Source organism: Harpia harpyja, chromosome 19, assembly GCF_026419915.1.
Source record: "Harpia harpyja isolate bHarHar1 chromosome 19, bHarHar1 primary haplotype, whole genome shotgun sequence".
NCBI classification, from domain to species: domain Eukaryota; kingdom Metazoa; phylum Chordata; class Aves; order Accipitriformes; family Accipitridae; genus Harpia; species Harpia harpyja.
This window is the reverse complement of record NC_068958.1, coordinates 19,579,897-19,603,709: the sequence shown is the minus strand read 5'-3', so window position 1 is coordinate 19,603,709 and position 23,813 is coordinate 19,579,897. Positions and strand designations below refer to the sequence as shown.

The 23,813-nt window shown below is 46.7% G+C and overlaps 2 protein-coding genes across 7 annotated transcripts; both read left to right on the top strand.

Moving 5' to 3' along the window:
* Positions 1 to 7,417: 7,417 nt before the first annotated feature.
* LOC128154561 (polymeric immunoglobulin receptor-like) lies at positions 7,418 to 17,618 on the top strand. Of its 6 annotated transcripts, XR_008239373.1 has the most exons (9): positions 7,422 to 7,617; positions 8,652 to 9,002; positions 9,370 to 9,687; positions 10,386 to 10,715; positions 11,796 to 11,871; positions 13,285 to 13,400; positions 13,820 to 13,869; positions 14,333 to 14,612; positions 17,561 to 17,618. XR_008239373.1 is itself a non-coding variant. In XM_052815365.1 (8 exons), exons 1-8 carry the CDS (start codon positions 7,425 to 7,427, stop codon positions 14,537 to 14,539), a joined length of 1,515 nt encoding a protein of 504 aa, XP_052671325.1. In that variant the 5' UTR covers positions 7,421 to 7,424; the 3' UTR covers positions 14,540 to 14,824. The 6 variants fall into 6 exon arrangements, 5 of the variants coding, with proteins under 5 accessions (XP_052671328.1, XP_052671325.1, XP_052671326.1 ...); XM_052815365.1 differs by lacking the exon at positions 17,561 to 17,618 and having other exon boundaries at positions 7,421 to 7,617; positions 9,496 to 9,687; positions 14,333 to 14,824; XM_052815363.1 differs by lacking the exon at positions 17,561 to 17,618 and having other exon boundaries at positions 14,333 to 14,824.
* On the top strand, positions 17,618 to 23,192 carry LOC128154564 (triggering receptor expressed on myeloid cells 2-like). The gene is made up of 4 exons (XM_052815391.1): positions 17,618 to 17,834; positions 20,466 to 20,810; positions 21,187 to 21,241; positions 21,646 to 23,192. Exons 1-4 carry the CDS (start codon positions 17,657 to 17,659, stop codon positions 21,860 to 21,862), a joined length of 795 nt encoding a protein of 264 aa, XP_052671351.1. The 5' UTR covers positions 17,618 to 17,656; the 3' UTR covers positions 21,863 to 23,192.
* Positions 23,193 to 23,813: the final 621 nt, after the last annotated feature.

Sequence of the window (23,813 nt, the reverse complement as noted above, 5' to 3'; positions counted from 1 at the left end):
CCCTGCTGCCTGCGAAGCCCCCTCCTGCAGCCCCCGTGCCCTAGCCCGGCACCCCATTCCTGATCTTCCTCTGCCCTCTAGCGGCCTCGCACCCCAAAACCAGCCCTCCCCTTCGCACACAGCTCCGCGGCAGCACCTGGCTTCTGCCTGGGCTCTGCGACCCTGTGGAGCAGCCCCAACGCTGCTGGGACAGGGAGCCCTCTGCCAGGTCTTCTTATAGAGCTCAGCAAGGGCCAATGCATGGGGCAGGTAAACCTAAAGCAGGGAAGTCTCTGTAAGGCCACTGACATTTTAAGAAGTGTCTAATCCAAAGAGGTTTCTGCGGCAACGGGAGTAAATCAACGGGAAGCAAGAATTTCTATGGAAGGCAACGGAGAAGCGTATGGTTTCATCCTTGATTGGATGAAAAGCTCAAAAGAAACTTCAGGGGGCTTTGAGGACTCCAAGTAGATAGGCAGAGAAGAGGTGGATTGATGAGAGAGTTCAGAGAAGGGAAAAAAAAAAATGATCCAAGCTGTCAGAAACACAACCTAGGAAGGAAAATTAAAAGACTTGGGGATGGTTAGTCTGGAGTGGAAAGACTGAGGGGAAGCATGGCAGGCATCACTGCATACAAAACAAGAGAAAGGGAATAATCTGTTCTTCAAGTTCACAGTGGATACAAAAGGGAACGAGGTGTTTAAATAGCAGGAAGAGTCAGATGTTAAGAGAAGCTTTCAAATAAGGATGGTGCAGCACTGGAATAGGTCACCGGGAGAACGCTGCAACATAAACTAGTTAAACAGAGATCTTTAGAAATTGCATTGAAAGAGCTGATCCTATTGTGTGTCACTGGGCTAGATTAAGTGACCTCCTGAGATAACATTCATCTTTTTTTCTGTGATACTATCATTAAAAGCCATAACAAACCTCTGTCAGAGATGCAGCAAAAGGACCAACTTCATTCCTTCCTTGCTACTCCTTAGTGACAAACATGATGGGTCCTGGACAGACATCTCTTCATGACCTGTCCTGCCCCAAAGAGCTTCTCTCCTCAAAGACAGGACCTCCAATGGACATGCCAAATGCAGATGCTATGGGGAAGGATGAGGCATTGCAATGCAGCACACTTCTTGGCTCAGTTTGCAGGCAACCAGTTGCAGAAACTGAACTAATTGCAGACTCTTGGGATTTGTTCATAAGAGAAAGAGTGCGTTCCCCCTTCTTGTTACTGAGCATCAAGTGCCTGATGAGAGAGGGATTTGGGGACAAGACAATGCAAAGATATCTAGCACAAAATGATTAGCCAGAATGTATTGTTAATAAGCTGCTTATTCATATAATTGGAAATTATTTGCAGCCAGGGTGTCAGTACAGTCTTTCTGCACTGCTCTGATGGAGCGAGGCAGGTAGGTACTGGCCCAGGGGAGACCACTGTGAGCACATGTGCTGGCAGTGGGGAGGCAGAGGAATTTACTGCCATTATACTTCTTTACTGTCACTGCCTTGAAGGGCAGAGAAGGGCACAGGGATTTCAAGGGGAGGCAGAAGGGAATCTGCCAAGCCCCAGTGACTAGGGGCATGTTTCCCAGTATGGCAAGCACAAGGTGTCTGGGGAGCAGAGTGGAAGGACAGGCATTCTCCAGTATCCTTACAACAGCTAGAATGAGAGTAAGGCCAAGAAAGCACAGAGTCAAGACAAATAAAACCTGCCACTGCTTGTGCTTCCCAAAGCAGCTATTTGAGTTAGAGCCAGCTGTGGAAGATCCATGAGTGAGTCCACCCCAGAGCTGTGACAGCCATCGCTAAAGCGAGACTTTGGTTGTGGCTATGATGTGGCTTGATGACTGAACTGGAGGTTTCCACAGGTGGCTTTGTCCAGATTTCCAGGAGGCAGAGTTTCTCAGGGAGGCCAAGGGAAAGGAGGGGGAAAGCTTCTGTAGAGCATCCTCTCTGTTAGCTCTGCCCAGCAGGTGCACAGATACAGGGATGTGGCACTGCACCAGGCCATGTCCTCCTTCCCTCACCTCCACTATGGTTGAACCCAGGCATGCAAAGCACTCAGGTTCAGAATCAGCCACATGGAAGTTTACGTGCCTCAAAAACTGAAACATTTCTCCATTTTTCTGAGGCCAAGGGCTGGCTGATTTTAATGATGTTGCTACTGGGAGTGTCAAGGGGTCTTTCAGGGACAACACTGAAAGTGTAGCAAGATGGTGAAGTGTGGCTTCTGTTGATGCAATGGGGAGAAGAAAACAGCTTCACCTTGAATTCTGCCTAATGCATCTGTGTCTTCTGAACTGGCCAAGCTCTGTTGATATGGACAATTCAATTATTTAAGCATTAATTTTATTGTAAAACAGCAGTGAAGGACTTCTGTGCCAAGCCAAGTGGTAAGCCACTAAGCTCAGCCACTTCCTCCAGAAGTACCAGTGTGGGATAGGAGGGTACAGAGAACAGACATCTACTAATCCTCTCATCTGCCTTCACCATTGCCCTTTCTCTTGGCTCCAAGACAGGCATGGAGCCAAGATTCCTCCTGCTTCTGCTCTTCTGTTTTTTAGGTAAGAAAATGGGTGAGGCAGTACAAGAGGCAAGGGGAGCTCAGGTACAGTGTTTCTCTTGCATTTGCCTAAGGTCCTGTACAATGCAGGCCATTCCAGCATTAGGAAAGGAATTTTCTTAAAGTTTCTACCACCAAAGCCAGTTTCTTTTCAGACAGAGAAATTCTCTACACTGCTACGAAAGGAGATGGGCCAGCTCCGGTTCCTGTTACTTGGAGATTCCGGCTTCTCCAGGACCATAAGCCAAGTCACTCTGGGCACAGTTTCCTCTTCAAAAACAGGTATAAGTGTGTCATGCAAACACGTCCCCTGGCACTGCCTGGCCCAGCTCCACCACTCCCTGAAAGGACCGTGTGGTCACTGGCTCAAGGGACAGCTGTCCTGGCAGCGATTCCTTCTCTGCATGTGCAATATTTAATAGAAATCACAGCTACTTAAGGACAGGCTAAATCTGTGTGAATCAAGATAGGAAGGCCTTAAAGCATTTGTTTCATGGCTGTTAAATGCCTCTTAGGAGTTGATTATTAAGATGCAGAATCCCAGGTACTGAGGCATACCAGACTAAGTGCACAGAGCAATGTACCTTTGATGCAGCACAAAAAGCAACTCTGAATGGAAGGATCCCTCTGAAAGCCTCTGTCAAGGAAAAGGAGAGTCTTTGGGAGGCAGCAAAGAAGCAAATGTACATAAAAGACTTGCTAATAATTTTGGAACTGGGATCATCCAAATGACAGCAGTGTAATACTATTTCAGCAGCCCCCAGAAATGACTAGCACAGATTTACCATCACACACAACTGACAGAGTCTTCTGTTTCCGCACCAAACCTTTTACATCCTCAGTCTTTTGAAGCCTCCGCAGAGCCAGCTCAGGCCTGTTAACTATTCCATAGAGGGAATATAATTCCACATATATTTGTGCTCACTGTATCTCTAGACACAAAGCTTGAATAGGTATGAAAAGATCTGTCCCTGAGCACAGTACTAAGCTGTAACCAAAGCTGGAGAATCTCCTCATCTTTTGACAACCACAGTTTCCTGCCTGATCCCTCCCTTTCTCTTGAGTACACACACTGAACCCACCAGCCATCACAAGAACTTGTGCAGAACTACAGTGGAGCTGGCACCGAGCCACACAGCACAATTTCTTCATTTTTTAAGGAACTGTTTCTGACTCATGCTGAAGCAGGACAGACTAAAACCAAGGAACTCCCCAACACTACAACACAAAGAACAGTTTCTACACCAGATCTTCACAGACAGTCAGTGATCTTTGGTTGAGGAAAACTATACTTTAGTGCAAATTTGTGATTTTTAACCCCAAAATATATTCGCTGTGAAAGATCAAATTTTTTACTTAAATTCATGTTATCCTTTACAATACAGTATAAAATGAATTTGGAATAAGGAAAAGACCCCATTTTCCTATTAGCAATGCAGAGGGATGCTGAGATACAACATTTCCTTCTCTTTCAGTGGAGAGAGCTAAATTCTGAAAATTTTGAAAATATGGCTATAAGTCTGTCCTCCCCATATGGCACATCACAGCCTCCTGAACAGGGCAACGTTCATAAGCTGGCACTGAAACAACAGCATTCCCTCTGCCAGCCTGGCACTTTATCCTCTTGCACAACTCGTGACACTGCATGGGGCATGGACAGACCCATACCACAAGAAACATTGCAGAACTGGCTTCTGCAAATGCTCCACTGCCCACGCTCTTGCAGTCCTTTTCCCTACCCTTGTTCTGTCTTATTTACTGCAAGGTTTGTACTGATAAACAGGCAGACAGCACAAAGATAATGGCTATAAAAACTACGCATATGACAACCATGAAACCTGGGGGAAACATCTGAATGTTTCCCAGACTCCCCTTCTCCCTAAACTTTTGTTACCTTATTGCTAGATCACACACTCCTGGGACCAAGAATTCAAACCAAATGCTATTAAAATTTGTTACATTAGTCTCCTTCTCAATTTCTGTGAAAAAAGGACAATTTATTTTAAGGCTTACCTCAACTTCATGTTCCTTAAAATAATTTTACAAGAGGCTTCCCCCCGCCCCCCCAAAACCACAACCGGAGGTAAGCAGTCTAAGAATTTACTCAGCAACTCCTAGCTTGCTAGATTCTCCCACAAAGTCTGAAAAAGGCAATAACTTCCTCTACCTGAGGTTTTATACTAACTCATTTGATAATGGGCTGAGGCTGCTCAGCTGTGAACACTGCTGGTTTCTCCCAGCTGTGCTGTGATGGTGGTAACAGGAAAGGAGAGATACTGCGCTTGTATCTTAAAATTGCTACTACACCTAAATCCAGCAGCTTTTTCCTGTCAGAACTTGGGACACTGTGGGGAAATAAGTTGTTATGGGAGAGGCAGAGAGAGCAGGTGGTGTGTGAGGTACATAGGACTGAGGTCCCAGCTGAAGCCAGGATCTGGATTTCACCTGCGAAGACTTTATCCCATAGTGGATATGTCATTCATGGAAGATGTGTCATCATGACTCTTAGCTGGGATTTATACTGTGGTTCTTATGTTCTGTTCTATGGCCTGAAACCACTCTGCTACGGAGCTGAAGAGTCTCTCTGCTGTATGTCCCTATAAAGTCCAGAACTACAACGCTACAAGGAAAGCCTGGTGCTGAAGGAAAGATAAAGATAGATGTGATATCTTGGTCAGCACCGATCACCACCTATCAGCATATCAAAACAAAGCTCATTCTGAGAGAAGCACTATACTTGATGACACCCAGAAGGGGACGATCACTGTCACAATACAGAAGCTGCAAGTTGAAGACTTAGGAGTGTACTGGTGTGCACACTATACATGTCCTCATTTTTCCCAATTGAGATTAAGCTGTCCGTTTCCAAGAGTGAGTATTTCTTTTTAAGGAAAATGTGGACATTTTGTAGATTTCTGCCTCACTTTCTCTGCTTACCTTTTCAGTGTTTTGTATCACCTTCTCCCAGGTTACTAAGGAATAGCCATAGTAAGTCAGACCAAAGGTCTCCAACACTGGCTGAAGCACATAATTAGGAAGGAGTCTAAAAACAGAGAAGCTCATAGAAACAGCTCTCCAGAATACTCTCCCAGCCTTCAGTGATTTTCTGGAGAGGATATTTTTGTTATAATAGCAATGGCTAAATTCTTTTTTTCTCTTTAATTCATCTACTCATTCTGCTGACACATAAAAACTTTTGGTATATAAACATCCTCTGGCAGTGAACTCCACACTCGATGCATGCATGGAGAATTTCCTTTTCTCCTAACTAGTGACTTCCTTCTTATAACAGGCACTGAATTATTGCTCCCATTCTCTCTATCCCTGCTATTCCTGATTTTATAGACTTTTGTAATATCACCCCTGTCATTTCCTTTCCAGGCAAAAAGTTGTTTTAGTAATTTCTTGTACATAAGGTGCCTCAGATCTTTCTCTGTCTTGGCTGTTTTTCTCTGATCACCAACTCAGCTGATGAATTCAGAGCAAAGACTCCTGATGTTTCTGTTACAACAAGCTTTGCTTTGTTTGGGGATATGATTATATTATTCTAAAGTTGCTTCAGGAGGACAGAATATTTTGGATATTATTTTATTTAGCATCCCAGTTCAATTTGACCCTCCTGTAGCTAAAATGTCTGTGAATTGGATTACAATATTGTGCTTATTCTAATTGTGGGAAACTGATGTAACTGGACATTTTGTCTGGACCTTACTAACCAGTTTGACCTTTTCCAGAAACGCAAGGATATGTAGCTAGGGAGATGCAGTCTCTCTGCTGAGTGCCCATACAACATACAAGATTACAAGGCTGTGTGGAAAGCCTGGTGCAAAAAGACAATTGGGAAAGAGTGTGCTGTCTTGGTCAGTACAGAAAAGACGAGCAGTCAGTATAACACTCAAAAAGGAAGATACACCATAAATGAAGACACCCAGAGGGGAGTTCTCAGCTTCACCACGGAGAAGCTTACAGTACAAGACACTGGGGAGTACTGATGTGCTATTTATGATGACTCTTGTCTCTTCTGAATAAAGGAAATTAAGCTGGCTGTTTTCATAAGTAAGTGTCTCTCTTTTTTTAAATTGGAGAGACTCCCTCCTTATTTTCCTTGCAGAAGAATTCACTTCCCAGGCTTGCTGCCCCACCTGCTCCACCCGTTCTCTGCTCTCTGTACTCCGCAGTTCATTTTACCTACTAGGCTGCTCCTGTTCCCTCACCCTGTCATCTCCAGTTCCTGAATCATATGGGGGAACAAAAAGGACATGCAGAGCCAGGAAGCTGTGTTTAGCTGTCCATTTTCACAGTGAGCCAAGAGTGAGTTGTGTCAGGAGCTGCTTTAAGGGGATTATTTCAATATTTGCATTGTTTTCTCTGTACTTAAAATCACTTCAGTTGTGCCTGTGGAGACATTACTGCGTAATGTGCAAAAGCCAAATGGTTTTGGTTTGGTTTCCGCAGCTGGGCACTCTGGGGGTAGGCACCCCGAGGGCTCTGTGCACGGCAGAGCACGGGGCACAAGGGGACTGGCTGGGGTGGCAGAGATTGGGGATCCCAAATGGCTCGGCCCATGGGAGGGTCCATGCAGACACAGCCCTGGACTCATTGCCACCCTGACTTTGAGAAGACTTTCCAGCAAGGGCCTGGGCAGAGGACACCTTGGGACCCCAGAGAGAAGGGCTAGGCCAGGGCAAAGGACCTGCTCCATCTCCCATAGCTTGGGACAGGCAAAGGAGTGCCCCACTGCCACTGGCATGAGGGCAGAGTGTGACAATGGCCAGGCGAGAGCAGCAAAGGGCCTTTGCCATCAGGATGGGCCGAGCTCTGCTCTCAGCCACTTCCCCAAATGCACTCCGAAATGATCTTAATATCAGTCTTGTAACAAAACATGGTGAAGGATTTCCGCCTGAGGCAAGACCTCAGGCACTTCCTCCAGCAGTGTCACTGTGATACAGGAGGGCTCACAAGGCAGACACTTTTGAACAGAACACACTGGGCATCCCCCAGCAATGCCCCTTCCCCGGGCTTGAGGATGGCCATGGAGCTGAGAGCCCTCCTCCTGCTGCTGCTCTGCTTCCCAGGTAAGAGAAGGGCTGGGCATGCCTCAGGCTTCCCACACACCCAGGGGGAGTGGGACACCCTTCCCCACCTCCTGCTGCCTGGGGAGCTCCAGAGTGGGGGGGAATCCAACACCAGCAGGACTCTGAGCTGAGCAACTTCAGGGGTGGGGAGGGAAGGGGCAGCCCCAGTTCCCACCATCACACATCTGGCTCCTCCAGGCTCCCAGGACAAACCATCCTGGGAGCAGAGAGCTGTGGCCTCCAAAGCAGCCCCAGTGCCTCCCCCAGTTGGCATTTCCCATCACACTGCCCGGCCCCACTCGGCTCCTCCGACTGCAGTCCTGGGTCAGGACAGAGTTGTCCAGGGGCACCCGCCTGCCTCCCCTGCCATCCCAGCAGAAAGCACAAAGCTTTCAGCATGTAGTAGGTTGGGGAATCAAGGCAGCCCTGCACCTAGCACAGCCTCGCAACCATGAGTCACTGGGCATCCTCCGAGGATGCGGCATGGAGGAGCTGCAGGCTGCTGGGGGCAAGCTCAGGCCCAGCCAGGGGTCAAGCATTTCATCCCCAGCGCACACAGTGCCCCAGCTCCTTCCCTTTGCCCCATCCCACCATTCCGTACAGATGGCCACCTGGCTCCTGAGGTGTGCTATGTGGGGAGAGGGTGGTCTCCATTTTGCCTGCGGCAAGGAGCAGTAACAACAGGGCTGGGCTGCTGGCGCAGCTCCAAACACTGCGCCACACACAGCTCCATTTAGGCTTGAAGGTCCAACACCTGTAGCACCCACATGTCTGTGGGTTTTAAATCAAAGATACTGGATTTTAAATCACAGTTGCAGTCCCAGCTCAAAGCTCAACACTGCCCACCAGAAATCAACCTTCCCATTTCCAAGCAGGTGAATTTAGCAGGGGGAACAGATCTTGGTTTTCGGAGTTCCTCCAGCCACAAGTGCCCATGGCGGAAGGCTGGAGGCAGAGTTTGCCTGTGTCCATTGGGAGGCTGTGGGCAGCCCTCCATCAGCTCCCCTCTCCCTCACCACATCTGATATTTACAGCTCTCCAAGCCCAAACACCTCATGCTGAGGAAGGACTATCGGAAGGAAGCTCTCTCTCCATCCAGTGTCCTTACACAGCACAGGCTGACTACCACCAGCAGAAAGCCTGGTGCCACATGAGAGGTGGACAATGTGAGCCCTTAGTGGAGACGATCTACCCAACACAATACCCACGCACAAACCGGGTCACAAACGGGAAAGTTACAATAGAGGACAACCCCATGTATGAGACCGTGTCCATCACTATGACTAACCTCCAGGTAGAGGATTCGGGCACATACTTCTGTGCTTACCGTCCCTACCCTCACAAGTATCTTCCACTCAAGAAGATCTCACTGAATGTTTTCAAGGGTGAGTACCTTTTTCCCCACACAAACCCAAGTCTTGTCAGAAAGCAACATCATTCCTTCCCCCGCTCTGTCCCCGCTCTCCCACATAGCTGAGCAGCTTCGCCCAACTCCCACAGCCCCCCAGCCTTGCTTGCTGCCTTCCCCGCTCACATAGGCATGTTGTGAAGGAGTCCTACAGACCTGGCTGGCCCTGCAGGCTCTTGGCTCTCTCTTGTCCTGCCCTACCTCACCCCTGCCCTGACTGATGGGCTGTCCATGAGGGAGTTGCCCCAGGGCAGAGTTTGGCCCAGGTGCCCAGCTCAGGCTGGGAGGCGGATGCCTGTGTGCCCACCGCTTACGGGTCAGTGACCACATTTGCTATTTTGCAGAGCTGCACAAGTGGGAGTTGGACAGTCTCTCTGTGCAGTGCAAATACAGTGCCTTGGTGCACAGCACAGATAGAAAAGCCTGGTGTCGGAGAGGTCGGACTGGGTGTGAAATCTGGTTGATGACAGATAACCTTTCAACATGGACTAAGAGCAAAGACCTGGAAGACAAAACCTTGATCCAGGATGATGCCCAGAAAAGGACTGTCACCATCACCATGAAGAAGCTGCAGGCCCAGGATGCCGGCGTGTACTGGTGTGTGCTCTACAGAGGCTCTTCTCTCACCCAGAAAATGGAGATCAGGCTCTCTGTGTCCAAGAGTGAGTACCTACTGGCAGCCAAGTGTGGATTTAGGCATATTTCAGCCCCACCTTCCCTGCTTGTTCTCCCTCCTGTCCTGCACCACACCACCGAGGAGCCCAGTGCTGCCACGGCACAGCTGACACCCATGTCTCTCTGCCTTCCTGTCTCTCTAGCAGACACACTGGCGGCTGCCCCTGGGGCCTGTGGAGCCAAAGCTTAGGCCTGGCCTTTCATGCTCTGTCTGCTCCTGGCAGAGACTCAGGGGAGGTCCCCATGAGCTCCCACAAACGGGGCCACTCTTCACAACTGCTTCCCACAGGGCCGATCCAGTGGCTCCAGGAGCAGCTTCCCCACCTCAGCACTTGGCTTGCCCATGCTGGGCACTGCTGGGGACCTCCCACCACTGCCAGGGATTGCTCTTGCTCTGGCCCCGCAGCTGCCAGCCCTCCCCGGTCCTTGCCTCCCAGAACCTACAGGCTGAGTGCCTGTGAGCATGCGGTCCCTGGGGGAATCAAAGGAAGGGGACAGGACACCCACCCAATTTGTGACTCACCTCTGCACGAGTAATCTGAGTCCAGCCCCCTTCTGCTCCTCATGCCTGGTGATAGAAGGAGATCCAGGGAGCATTCGGCCCACAGCATGTATTCCAGTGATGGGGAAGGGCTGCCATTGTGCCTGCTTTGGGATCTCACCAAACATGCTGGGTGTTTTCCAGGGACCCAACAATACACACCCAAGGAGTCAGACGATGTCTCTGTCCAGTGTCCGTACAGTGCCTCATACTATGGGGCTGTGAGCAAAGCCTGGTGCAAAGAGGGAGCTAGGAAAGCATGTACCATACTAGTCACCACAGATTTGAAGCCATCAGGGTACCGGAAGAAAATTCAGCAAGGCAGATTCACGATCCAGGATGACACCCAGCAGGGGATGGTCACTGTCACCATGGAGAAGCTGCAGGTGCAGGACTCTGGCGTGTACTGGTGTGCACTTTATGAACACGGTCAGCTTCTCCGAATGGTGGAGGTTACGCTCACTGTTTCTGAGGGTGAGTACTGACCTGTAGGGAAACGTAGTTGGTTGTAGATTCCAGACTCACTTTCCTACTCTCTCCCTCTAGTCTCTGCACTGCCCAGCTTACACCGTCTTCCGGGTTACATCTGGATGCGTTTCCCTCCCAAACCCTACATCATTGTACCTTCTCACACTATGGTATTCAATGGTATGGAACAGCAGCAGGGATCAGAACTGAACCGCGCGCATGTGCTGTGCTGCTTCTCCTTTACCTGAGAGCAGCTTCAGTCGTCTTCACAGAGGTGTTTCTCATTCTCAGGATAGCAGTTCTGCCCCTTTATAGCAACTCATCCCTTGGCTTTCAAAAACTATTAAGACCTTCACTTTTGGTTGCCAAGGGGACAACCTTTAGACCCATATTTTAAAGATCTGTGACTTCTAGGTTTTCTTTTGGCATGATAAGGGATAACAGTAAGGGATAACATTTAGGCACCAGATTGTGGCAGACCAGCACCATGCTGCAGCCTGTCTTTCAGGAATGTGGCAGACCAGCACTGAAGGGATACGGCAATCCAGAAGATGAGAGGGGACAGCATAATTCTTTAGGTGAAAATCCTAACATGTAGGACTGAATGCAGTCTCTAAGCAAGCAGGCTCCTGCACACACAACCGCCCCTGGGCACAGACACGGTCCTGGAAGCAATTCTTACAGCCGAGTCTTTCACAGGCAATGCTCTTTGCTTAGTTTTTGCAAGCTTCTGTCTGCTTAAGCACAGAGTCATTAAGTACTTCATTGCTACCTGAAGATCTTTGCCATAAAACCTTATCTGCTTGCACTTACAGCACTTCCTTCTGCCATGCACTGGGGTGGGTACACACAGAGTGGGGGTCCTGCTGAGCTCCTTGCCCCTCCCTCCCACATTTTCATCCTTACATTGCTTTGCCTGCTGCCAGCAAGTCTTGATGACACAGGTTACAGCCTGGGCAGCTTGTCTGTGTTGGGTGTCACAGCGGGAGTGGATTTATATCCATGTAGCAATGGCAGGGAAATTTAGCTGGTAAATACAAAGCAGCCAAGTAGTGATTATTCTTCTCTTCATGTTTGTGATTGCAGTATTGGCTGGAACAACTTTGTCAGGTACTGCAAGCACCAGTCAAGCAACCCCTTCTAGCAACACCCCAGCACCAAGGTAAGGCCTAAAGAAAGTCTCTGAGCTTGAACACAGACAAGAGTTACTAATGTCTTGTCCACAATATGCCTGTCTTCCTGGGGTAAGCAGGTTCTGGGCATTCTGAAGACTCCTGCTTAGAGAGGAATTAGATATGACAGGCACCCTTACCAAAGATGGCCTCTTGTCATGGTTGAACTGCAGCCAGCAACTAAGCCCCACACAGCTGCTTGCTTACTCCCCCCCGGTGGGATAGGGGAGAGAATCGGAAGGGTAAAAGTGAGAAAACTCATGGGTTGAGATAAAGACAGTTTAATAACTAAAGCAAAAGCCGCGCACACAAGCAAAGCAAAGTAAGGAATTCATTCACTACTTCCTATTGGCAAGCAGGTATTCAGCCATCTCCAGGAAAGCAGGGCTCCATCACACGTAATGGTTACTTGGGAAGACAAACGCCATCACTCCAAATGTCCTCCCCTTCCTTCTTCCCCCAGCTTTATATGCTGAGCACGATGTGATATTGTCTGGAATATCCCTTTGGTCAGCTGGGGTCAGCTGTCCCAGCTGCGCGCCTCCCAACTTCTTATGCACCCCCAGCCTACTCCCTGGCCGGGTGGTATAAGAAGCAGAAAAGGCCTTGACTCTGTGTAAGCACTGCTCAGCAGTAACGAAAACATCTCTGCATTATCAACACTGTTTTCAGCACAAATCTAAAACATAGCCCCATACAAGCTACTGTGAAGAAAATTAACTCTATCCCAGCCGAAACCAGCACACCTCTCCTCTTCCAGCTCCTGCCAGAGTGTAATTACAAAGGAAGAAGGAGATTGGTAAAATCAAGTCACAGTTCCCTGGAATGTAGATGCCTATCTACATTTTTATCCTTATCTCTTTGGGCTGTGCTCTTTGGAGCAACGGAAACCCCCAGATTCTGCCCCTAAGCCTTTCTGTCTTGACTTTGCTCACTCCGGTCCACGAATATTTAACAATGAAATAGTCCTTGGCTGCTATTTTATCCTTCTATTTACCAGGCTGTTAAATGTAAAGGATTTTCTTCCCCTTTGGACATCTGCTGTCATCAACACTACAGCAGCACCTAAGAGTACAATCACACATCAGCTCCAGTGCGCCAGGTGCAGCAAAACACAGGAGGAAAAGGCAATACCTGCTCCGGAGAGCCTGGAATTGTTTGAACAGTGGCTTGTTTTTAAAGCCTGGAGAGTAGTTTAGGAAAAGGTCAGAAGGCACAGCCAGGTAGAAAAATCAAGATAGCATTGCTACAGGAGAACCAGACCCTCCGACCAAGTGCATAAAAGCTAGTGCATAAAAGCTATTCCCGTCCCTTTTTTTGGTCACTGTTTGGTAATGGGCTGCACCAGCATCATGCTGTGCTGCCATCTAACACTGGTAACTCCTTTGCCCTCCTGGTTTCAGCTCAAATGTAAATACCTTCATCCTACTCTCTGTGGTCCTGAGCATTCTGTTCATCCTGGCACTCACCAGCTTGATAACACTATGCGTCAAGCGGCGCAAGCAGCTGAAGAGAAGAGGTATGTGGAGACTGGTGATGCCTCATGTTCTAGTCTGTACTAAACAGGGCCTTCTCTGGCCATCACTTTTTCACTCCAGGTGAGCTTATTCCTAACTCACAGTGCCCTGGAGAAGATAAGGCAGTTGAAGCCTGCGAAGCCTTAAGGCAGGCTCCTTGCTGTGATCTCCTCTCACAATAAGTCAAACCCATGTTCCTCCAGACTCTGCACAGGACACCTCCTAACATGTTAGAGGACAAGTGAAGGGAGAGCAATGTCTTCACCAGATTTAGGATAGATGGGTCCCACTGGCACACCCATTGCTTCTATCACTGGGCAATCCCACAGCCTTCCCCAAAACTCCCTGAAGCATAGGCAATGCCCAGGCATTTCATGGACTTCTCTACTTCTAAAACCTCTGATTTTGGCTCATTCCAAAGGTAACAGACAAGCAGAGGACATCTATGACAAACCAGAGGACACAGCACAGGTAAGAAAAATGATAGATTTCCCATATGGTACCGAATCCCTTCCCAATAGTCTGTGAGGAGCTGGGTGACCCATCTGATGAGGACCTTCCTGCTCATTTTCGGTTGTGAGCAGGAGGGGAGATGGTATTTAATGTCATCAGAGAGAGGAATGTTCCTATCTGGAGAGAGATGGGGGGTAATTAGTGTAAGGAAACTCCAGTAGGAAAAAAACACAGTGGAGCAAATTCTAGTAATCTCTGAGAAATGACTCAAAGACTAGAAACCGAGGTTAGAAGATAAGGTTGTAACCTGTATCAAGGAGAGGTTATGAAAGAAAGTTTTCTGTTCTTTCACCTCTGTCATGACTGAAGGTAAGTTCTTACATGGCTTCTCCCTTCCTCCTGGGAAAATCTTGTTCTTCTGATAACAGCTGTGACCTGGCACTGAATCATGCTAACAAGTGTTTTCCCTTTCTTTTCATAGTTTGACAGCACTGAAAGAATGGAAAGTCCCAAGGATGACAGCAAAGATGTAAAATACATTACCCTGAACTTTAAATCCCGACTCAGCCCTGAGGATCCTCTCTACTGTAATGTTGAACCAAGCCAGGCTCACGGGAAACCCAGAGATGAAAATGTGGAGTATGCTACCATTGCACTCAAGCAGTTACCAACAAATGACAAAGGATGAAGCACAGAATCCTCAAACAATCCAGAAATGGGGGAAAAGAACTGGAATACAAATTGGGAATGGGAAGTAGAAGGTGTGTAGATGGACACTGGGGAAAGATATAAGTTTTTGCTGCCATGTGTATGTTGTCTGTGCATTTTAAGACCTCCCTCCTATCAGAGGCCAGTAGAGAATTTTGCTGCAAGTGTGCAGATTCTCTCGGGTCAGACAGAAGTGCTGAGTAATTCTCAGGATCCCTTGCACATCTGCTTTCTTCAATTCCATTAAAATGCAGACTCTTTTGGAGAGGCAGGTGTGGAAGACTGACCTTTTGAAAAAGAGCAATATTCGTCTGGACATGGATGGGTTTGGTATTTCAACTGTGTTCCCTGGTAGAAACTCTACCCCACTCCTAAGGGTTCAGCTACTATGGCCAAGCAAACTCATTACAGTTCTGTAGGGATAAAACTCTAACCTTGCTGTGACCAGGTTCATTTGCTATGTAATGCGTGGGGGATATGAGCACTGGATTATAAGACTAAGCAGAACCGGCATCTACCTGAAGGCAAATAGCTTGAGAGTGTATTGCAACATGATGATATGCTGCATTGCAAACTTTGCACACTGAGGATTGTGCTATATGAATCTGAGCACCAGAAGGTCTTGTAGCTACAAAACAACAATGGTGCATGTAAGTAATACATACACTTTTTGAGACTTAATGCAAATTCCCCTATAACCTAAATTTATCAGTCTACTTAGGTAAGAAGTAAGATGGTAAGAGGCTTTCAAACTAAAGCTAAATGTTTAGCTTTAGATCAAGAAATAGAGTGTGCACAGTGGAGTTTCCCTTGTGCAGGCTGCCCCACCCTTTCACCACCTCCTAATCAAAGGCCCTTACTTTGTTCAACAACTTCTGGCTGGCCTGCTGTCTTACACCCTCTGCTCCCCAAGAACACACAAACTGGCTGCTTAAACCAAGGCAGTGTGGAATCAGGACAAGCAGGGAGAACCAAAAATGAGTATTTCTGGAGAAAGGAAAGAAGAGAACAACATGTGGTATTGGACTAGAGGAGTGGACAGGGCACTGGGATGTTTTTGAACAGAATTTGCCTTGCTGTGCTAACTGCAAGCATGAGCCCTGAGACAGACATGAGGAAGTTCTGTACAGACAGTAGTACAGAGCAAGAAACTGGTGGGCTGTGCAAAGAAATTGCAGTAAGTATGACACAGACAACAGCGGAAGAAGTATGGGCATAAGAGGGCTGGTCTCAACATCAGATGATGTAACAGAAGGGTCACAATGGTAATTAAGAGTGGATTATTTACAGATGTAAATGTCCAAGTAAGTCAGACACACAATATATTTATAGATCTCCAGTGCAGCTCTGATGCATGCTGGCAATTTCCAAGAGCTGCCACAGGAACACTGGACTGGCTGGGACCTCATCAAACCCTGCTATCCTGAATAATCACACCATAAACTATCAAACATGTTTTTGCAATGAACTTGGTCTCTCGCCTTCACTGTTATGAGGCATCTTCACATCTCTGCAGCAATCACTATCCAGCCAGTCTCAGATGTAGCTCTGTTCTTTTGCAACATTGTGCTATACTTTAAACAGCTCTTCCCAGCCTATTCACCAGTGCAGCTGGTTGTTTGGAAGACCAATACAAACCAGTACTTCCAGCACTTTCTATTTTTCTGGCTACACCATAGAAAGCAATCTTTTGCGGCTTCTTCTAAAGTCACAGGAGACCAGAAATGCATGTGCAGTTTCATGGGAGAGCTCACCAGGGCCTTGGAAAGCGATACTGTTACTTCCCTCTCTCTGCTGGAAATACTCCAAATGACACATTTGCTGCCTTTATTTAGCAGTCATGTGGTGAGCAATATGAAATGAGTTTGCTGGGGCTCAGCTCAATTTCTGCAAATTTCTGACCAGAAACCCTTGCACTTTATTTGGCTGCACCAAGCTCTGCTGACAGGTGGCAAATTAAAAGGGCCTGAACCACTCCCTAATTCACAAGCCAGTCACATCCAATAGGCTTTTCTTGTTATGGCTGCAGCAGGGAAGCTGATCTACTTTTTGAGATTTTCAGAGCTGACACGTTTAACTTGAAATGACAGAAAGAAAAAGAAAATGGTTCTGGAAATGGTTCATTCAGCCCAAAATTCGCCTATTTGCTATTCATGCAGTCAGCTACACTGGGTCAAACAGTGGAAGAGTAATAGTAGAAAACAATCGAGTGGAAAAGAGACATTTTCAGGGAGGCAGTTGCTTCTGATCAAAGAGAATCCACATTTGTGCTCACTGGAGCAAGAATGAGCAAAAACTGCAATCAGTAAGCCTCATAGAGAATTTTTGGATACTGTAAGGTACCATTTTCTTAAACACTAATCAGAGGAAAGAAAAAGAAGGCACATTTATGAATGGACAGACCTGCAGGTTTATCTGCCTGTTAAGAAGGAGATAAGCACACAAGTTAAGAAGCCAGGGTCTATTGGTACTTGCATGGAAGATCTCCAAGTAAATAAATTCAAAAAAGAAAAAACAGTAACCCATCCACAGCATAGCAGTTTGCTAACACCTAAGGAGGCTCCCTTAACTGCAGCCCTGAACTACTGCATCAGTATGGCACTGATGGGCTCTGAATCAATGCCCCCTTGACCTTACGTCCTTTCTGCTAGGTACAAAATAAAGATGTCTGTTTTGCTCATCTAAGGCACCTCACAGCTTCACCCAACACAGTGTTCTTGCCTTCTTGTCTTCGGTTATATGTCAAATAGGAATGCTTCATGCACAGGTTCTTCTAAATCTTCTTTCTCCTGTAAATAACCCACAAGATTATGTCCTTGCCCTCCTTTAACCCTCATGATGCTGACTGAGCTACCTGCAGAGTCTCGGTGAGAGCCACCCTTTCCCTTTCGGCTTTCCAGAAATTGACCCCATGCAAAGCTTGCAAGTAAAGCACCATTGCTGAGCTCAGAGGGACTCCCAGTACCATAGTTTCAGGCCATCACATGATGCTCTCTTTCAGGCTGTCTAGACTAAATCGTGTCTGTGAGTGGGCAATGCTGATGCCTGAATTTTCAGCCCACGAAAGAAATGCCTGGTGAATTGCTCAATATGCAGGATGAAAAAGATGCCAAGTTCTTGTGCTCATTCCTTCCGGCAGAGCAAGGAGGGGGAAAAGCAAGCTGCTCTTGGGCAAGAGCCCTTTTCACTTTTCTCCAGATTCCTCTCTTGTCCCCTTTGCTGCTCGACTGACATGGAGAAGCTCGTGCACCTCATATTCTTGGTCTTCTTGTCAGGTAAGCATACATGGCCTTGGGTTTCAGTTAACAGATAGGGTAAAGGACTGGTGCAAAACTTAGTCTCTACCTGCACCTCATATGAGATTACTGATAAAGCTATGGGGAAAGACTGCACAGGTCTTGAAACACACTAGATTTTTCCAGATGCAAAGGCATCTTCATTGTAGCATGCAGTTCTTTGGAAGATCAATACAAACACTTACTACGGATTAAGAGTCTTACTGCCTGTCTGTACACTGCAAAGTCCAATGCAATGCAAGCAGAGGGAACCTGGAGCACTGCAGCGTGTTCTGCACTCTACTCTTCCTCCCCAATTATACTGCAGGGGTGGCAGACTCCTTCCTCAGAATTCGCTCTTTTCCCTTAATTTAACAAAGAGCCAGTGGTGATCCAAGTGCTCAGCTTTTCTCATAGGGATCCTTTTGAGTCAGAACAGGAAACACTGTTGACAGAAGTCTTGTGTGCCTGCTCAGAGTGAAATGTGAAATTGCAAAATCCTATTTGTTTGCATTTGTAGGGCTTTGAATGTAAGTTGCAGCAGCTAGGGTTCAACAGGAGGAAAATAAAACTCAATGAAGGGGACGTCTCTGAAATCTTGGGCACTTGACTATTTTCAGCTTGGAAAGCAATGTTCATCTGAAACGAGAAACAAGGGACAGGACCCAGCTGGTACTCCCACCTGGCAGCCTTCTCTCTCCAGCCACATTTTGGAGATCCCAGATACTTGCAGCAGTGCACAGAAAGGCAACAGATTCAGGCTTCAGGAGCGTAGAAACCCATCTCAAAAATCTGAATGAGTTTGGAAGAAAGTCCACTATACTTTTTTCAGTAGGACACAACAAGGGAGGAGGAACGCAAATAGTAAATGATCTGTCAGCAGAACTGGTGGAAAAGATAATGACAAAGTTTTCCACAGGGGCATCAGCAAATCTTCAAATGCCATGATTCTGATCAAGAGATTTTTTGCAATGCTGTTTCCATTTAAAACAAAACCAAAAATCAAAACCCCTGGGCCGTTGCAGGAACCGAAGGGGCAGAACTGGAGGCAAGGAGGGATCCACAAGAGAAATAGGAGAGTTTGTTAAAATGTTTAGAGGGATTGCACAGGACTGGACAGGACATTCAGCGCAGTAAGCCTTGACTGGAACATCTGAGCGGAGCAACATATCAGGATGAAGAGTTGTATGTGTTGGATACTTGGAGAACACAGATCCGTTTTTATGCCACCTTCTAGTCAAGCCTGTAAGATCTTCAGTTTTTTTAGTTTACAATTCTCTTAGAATGGTTGAAATTATTTTACGAAGCGTTATTAAAAGGCTCAGCCAACACAAAGTCCTCACAAGAGCCTATTTTTTAATTTACTTCTGTTTTACCATTACTTATGGTTTCATGAAAGGCACTAGCCTCTGAATTTTTTCACTAGAAATACAGAGATTTCCACAAACACCACACTGCACTTCTCTCTGGAAGTATTAATAGCTCAGACTGTCCCTTCTGCCTTTGCCTACCATGAAGAGGAATGGAAATTAGAAATAAGGAACTAAGGCAAAAAAAAAAAAAAAAAGCCAAGCAGCCAAAGACCAGTGGTCAACATGATTAAAATTAGTAGGATATTAAAAGATAGGGTGAAAAAAATTGCTAAGACCCTGGACTTAGAAATTAGGAGTGGGATTAAGAAGTAACCTCCTAAACAGCTAGCTGGACGCTGGTTTCAAAGTGTCACTGTGATTCTAGTATTTTCCAGGGTTGTATTGCTTCTCTCTGGCTGTGTAAAGAGCCTTAAAATGGGGATAAACTTCATGGGCATTTACTGCAAAGGACCTTTTCCGCAGCAGCGGGTACTCCAGAGCCAAATCTGCATCTATGAACATACGTGGAAGGGCTGACCTCAAGGCCAAAACCTGAAGCAAGCTGCCTTGCTGCAGCTGTATGCAAGTAAGCAGGTTGGACTTTGCAAAGCAGGGGTGTTAACAGCAAGACTAGCCTACCGAGAGTTACACAGAAACAATTTGTTATTACTGGGACAAGCTATGTTTTTATGAGCTGCCTTGTAAAAAGAGCTTTTAAAAATCAAGACAGCTTGTCTGATGCCAACTCAATCTACCTGAGTGCCCAGCTTCAGGCTCCTCAGGACCAGAGGAAAATGCAAGTTTGTATTTAATCCCCTAATCGTGCTGACAAACTGCTTCCCCTTACTGAGCAGGAGCCAAATGATTACAGAAAGTGTGATGTGGTTGAGCTCCAGACTGCAATCCAGAGCAGCCACCACAGGGCCAGAAGGGAAGGAAGGGACCAAAATTTCCTGAGCTTCAGAAAATCTGCAAATATTAATGAAGCTGATACCTCCTCCTTCCCTCAGTCCCCCCTGCAAGAGCAGCTGCCTGGCAAGACCCAAAGAACACACCAGTCAGCGGGATCACTACAGACATATTTCAAGAAAGTCTGAACCAAGACTCTGAATCTGAGCATACTGTATCTTTCAGGGGGGAAGCAGACAGGTGACAGCCCTAAAGTTGACAGCAGCCATCACTAGAGTTGTAAAAGATGCAAATGACATTTAGCATAAACATAGTGGTAAGGGATAGATATGAAAGAGACTTGGCTCACCACTTCTTCCTTCTCTCCTAGCATCCTGTGCTGCAGAGAATGTCACTGTGGTGTATGGAATGGAGGGGGGCACTATTTCTGTCAACTGCACCTATAACCCCTGGCAGCAGCGGTGGAGAGAAAAGAGCTGGTGCAAGCAGATCGATGAGACCAAGTGCCAACATGTGGTGAGCGCCCGACGCTTCTGGCTGCCATTCTTAAAGAACAGGAATGGCACCACCTCCATCAGTGACAATGTCCGTGATGGGGTCCTCACGGTGACCATGAAGCAACTCAAGAAGCAGGATGCTGGGTTGTACCAATGCAAAACTGACTACCTGGGGGAAACAAACAGCTTAATGAAGGTGCAAGTGGAAGTGCTGACAGGTATGTCCTCTGCTGCAGAGAATGTCACTGTGGCGTACAGAATGGAGGGCAGCTCTTGAGTTCCTACTTAAATTTCATATGTGTCTGCAGATGCCAAAGCCTCACTTTAGTAAACATCTACTTTTGTCTTACTTAAGGAGGTACCATGTTTCATTGCCTCTTTTTAGTTCTGATTTACAGCAACATGACCCCACTGTTACAGAACATCTAACACATGTCATCCCATTATTGCTACCCAGATTAATCTCCTAGCACACAGCCCATTGCCCAGTCTCACCTTGGTTATCTATGCCTAGCTGGGGCACTGGTGTTGGTGACACCAATGAATATCACCCAGAAACATCTGCAGACTAAACTGTTCTGTTTCCATCATCAGCTGTCCTGGAGACCCAAATGCCAGAGGAGCCTAGTGCTGTGCAGAGCATCTCCAGGTAAGCCATAAAACTACTCATGCTGTGATCTATAGTCTTCCTAGGACTAAGGCAGATCAGCATCAGCAACCCCATTTGAAGCTGAGAGGAATACCACCATAGGCATATTCTCTACCTCTCCCTAATCTGTGACAATTCCTAGAGCTGCTGTGTGGTTTCTAAACAGCAGCTTTATCCTAATCCAGAAAATGCAGTGCTTCAGAGCCAAGCAAAACAACTCCTGCAGATCATGAATTATGTGTATGTGAGAGAACCTATTATAGTTGCTCTAACCTCCCAGGCTGTTGTGCACAGGCAGGGACTGCCTGTTGCAGGAGATATTACCATCTTCACATTGTGTACTACAAGAGTTTCTTTAAAGGTTGAACCATCCCTTTCATTGTTGTATTTATGGTTCCTCATAGCATCCCTCCTGAAGCTGATTTCACTGTCTTCTATATCATTGTTGGATTCCTGGTTATTAAGTTCGTGGTGGCTGTGCTGATCTTTATCACTGGCAACAGTAGGAAGAACAGAGAAACAGAGCAGAAGAATCCAAGCTTGAATGAGCAGCAGGTCCTCCCTTTCGCTGGTGACATTGCACATGATGGAATCAGCCCCTCCTGGGAGAGCACTGCTTAGAGCCAAACCAAAGGGAATCCACAGAGAAATGAACATCAAGCCTTTGAAGGCAAAGCTTTGCCACCTGCGGTAAGAAAAGGATCGCCTACTAACCATAGGTATTGATGAACCTATCACTCTAGAAAGGGAATGTCACCATCTACCACCTCTTGTCATTGGCACTGACCAACTTTTTCCAACACAACTGAACTGAAAAGATGCTGCCATTAACACCTGAACCTAATGGAAGAGGATGGGATCGAAGGCCAGAGGGAAAGGAGGAATATGAAGTCTTTCTGTCAAGAGATCCAGCACAGACTTATTTATCTCTATCTGCAGAGATGCCTCCCCAGGCATGGTAAAGGTGAGAGAGGTCTGCTCCATTTTCCCCCAGCTTATTGCTAGGCCAGAAAAAACTTTGCTGCTCTATCCAGCTACTGGCAAATGCTTTGTTATAAGTAAAACTACAGATACACCCGCAAACATAACTAGAAGTTCAGGTAACACATCTCAATGATCATGTGTTGAGCAACTCACACACACATCCACATAATGTAAAAACGGAAAGACATGGTTCTGTCTCAAACCTCAAAGAAACTTCTCCTGATTCATTGAAGATCAGCATTAAAGAACTAATAGCTTTTTTCAAGGTGTCCTACATGTCTCTACAAAACACTCAAATGCTTCCCCTGAAGCATGAAATATAACCAGAACTAGATGGTTTGTATTGAAAGCTAATACAGTTTGTCTAAAAATCAGCTTTTTAACTGAGATTCTACTCACTAAAGACTGAAGCTTTTGACATGCTTTTGGCAATGCCATGCTCTGCTATCATCTCCAGTCACTGCCAGTAGCTACACCACACCTCCAGGCAGAGTTATTCCAGATACTCATCCCAAGTATCATTCCACAAGGGTCTGCACGGAGACCAATCAACTTCATGTCATCCCAGAGCACTGCCAGATGAGAGATTCTGTCTTTCCAAGGTGATGGAGACTAGCTCCCCAAAACTGCCTCAGACAGCGTGGATCCTTGGTGAATAGTCACTGTGGAAACGCATAAGGAACTGCAGAACACAACAGAAAGGGATGTGAAGTCTACATGCAGCTCTGAGTGTGCTTCCTCATTTCTAAAATGACTTTGTGAACAAAGAATGAACTGTCTCTCTGTATTTCTCCCTGTATTTTTTCTACCCTCTCATGGGGATGTTACCAACATGTGATCATTGTTCATCACTCCCCAAAGTGAAGCTGCATTTAGCTCTCCCAGGAAGATCCCGAAACCAAGGGCATTCACACTTCTTTTCCCTGCACTGCCTGCAAAGCTAAATAAAATCAAACTGATTATCTGACTTGGTGTGGATTCATGATAAAGATCACAATACGTCACCCAAAGAAGAGGTAACGCTTCAAACATGCTGGTGTGTTTATAATGTACAGAAATGCTCTGAGCCAGCTGGGCAGGTTGGCACATCCAACCAGCTCCATTTAGCACCATGCAGGAACAGCAGCTCAGATCCCAAAACCAGATCAACCTATGCATGGTTGTGCTCTGTCTAAACTAATTTCCTCTGTTTCCAGAGGGTAAATTAGCCCATACGCAGTCACACACCACTGCAGCTGTACTAACACAAACCTAGCTTCAGTATTCCCGGACAGTACTGTGATGTCCAGCTAGATGAGCTACAAAACAAGGGAACTGCAGCTCTAACCAGTAGATCTGGGTCCTAGTTCCAGCTGCAACCTATTGACAGACCTCAGGCAGGGCCATCCACTGCCTCTGTGATGGCACAGTGGTGGTTCTCCACCACTATACAAAGGCTTTGGGAAATAGGGATATCAAACTTGCATGTAAGTGCAAAGCAGCAGTAAGGATGAACACATCCAACTGAAAGCTGCTCTGTAATATATCAAGGTAGCACTAGAGACCAAAAATGCCTATTTCTTTTCCAGCTGCACAGCCTGATTGCTAA

Excerpts from the sequence above, each read along its gene's own strand:
- LOC128154561 (XM_052815363.1), top strand. The coding sequence starts at position 7,425 with ATGGTGAAGGATTTCCGCCTGAGGCAAGACCTCAGGCACTTCCTCCAG. Across the intron at positions 9,688-10,385 it reads CAGGCTCTCTGTGTCCAAGA|GGACCCAACAATACACACCC; the intron begins GTGAGTACCTAC and ends GGTGTTTTCCAG. Across the intron at positions 13,401-13,819 it reads CAAGCAGCTGAAGAGAAGAG|GTAACAGACAAGCAGAGGAC; the intron begins GTATGTGGAGAC and ends CTCATTCCAAAG.
- LOC128154564 (XM_052815391.1), top strand. The coding sequence starts at position 17,657 with ATGAAAAAGATGCCAAGTTCTTGTGCTCATTCCTTCCGGCAGAGCAAG. Across the intron at positions 17,835-20,465 it reads ATTCTTGGTCTTCTTGTCAG|CATCCTGTGCTGCAGAGAAT; the intron begins GTAAGCATACAT and ends CTTCTCTCCTAG. Across the intron at positions 20,811-21,186 it reads GCAAGTGGAAGTGCTGACAG|CTGTCCTGGAGACCCAAATG; the intron begins GTATGTCCTCTG and ends TTCCATCATCAG.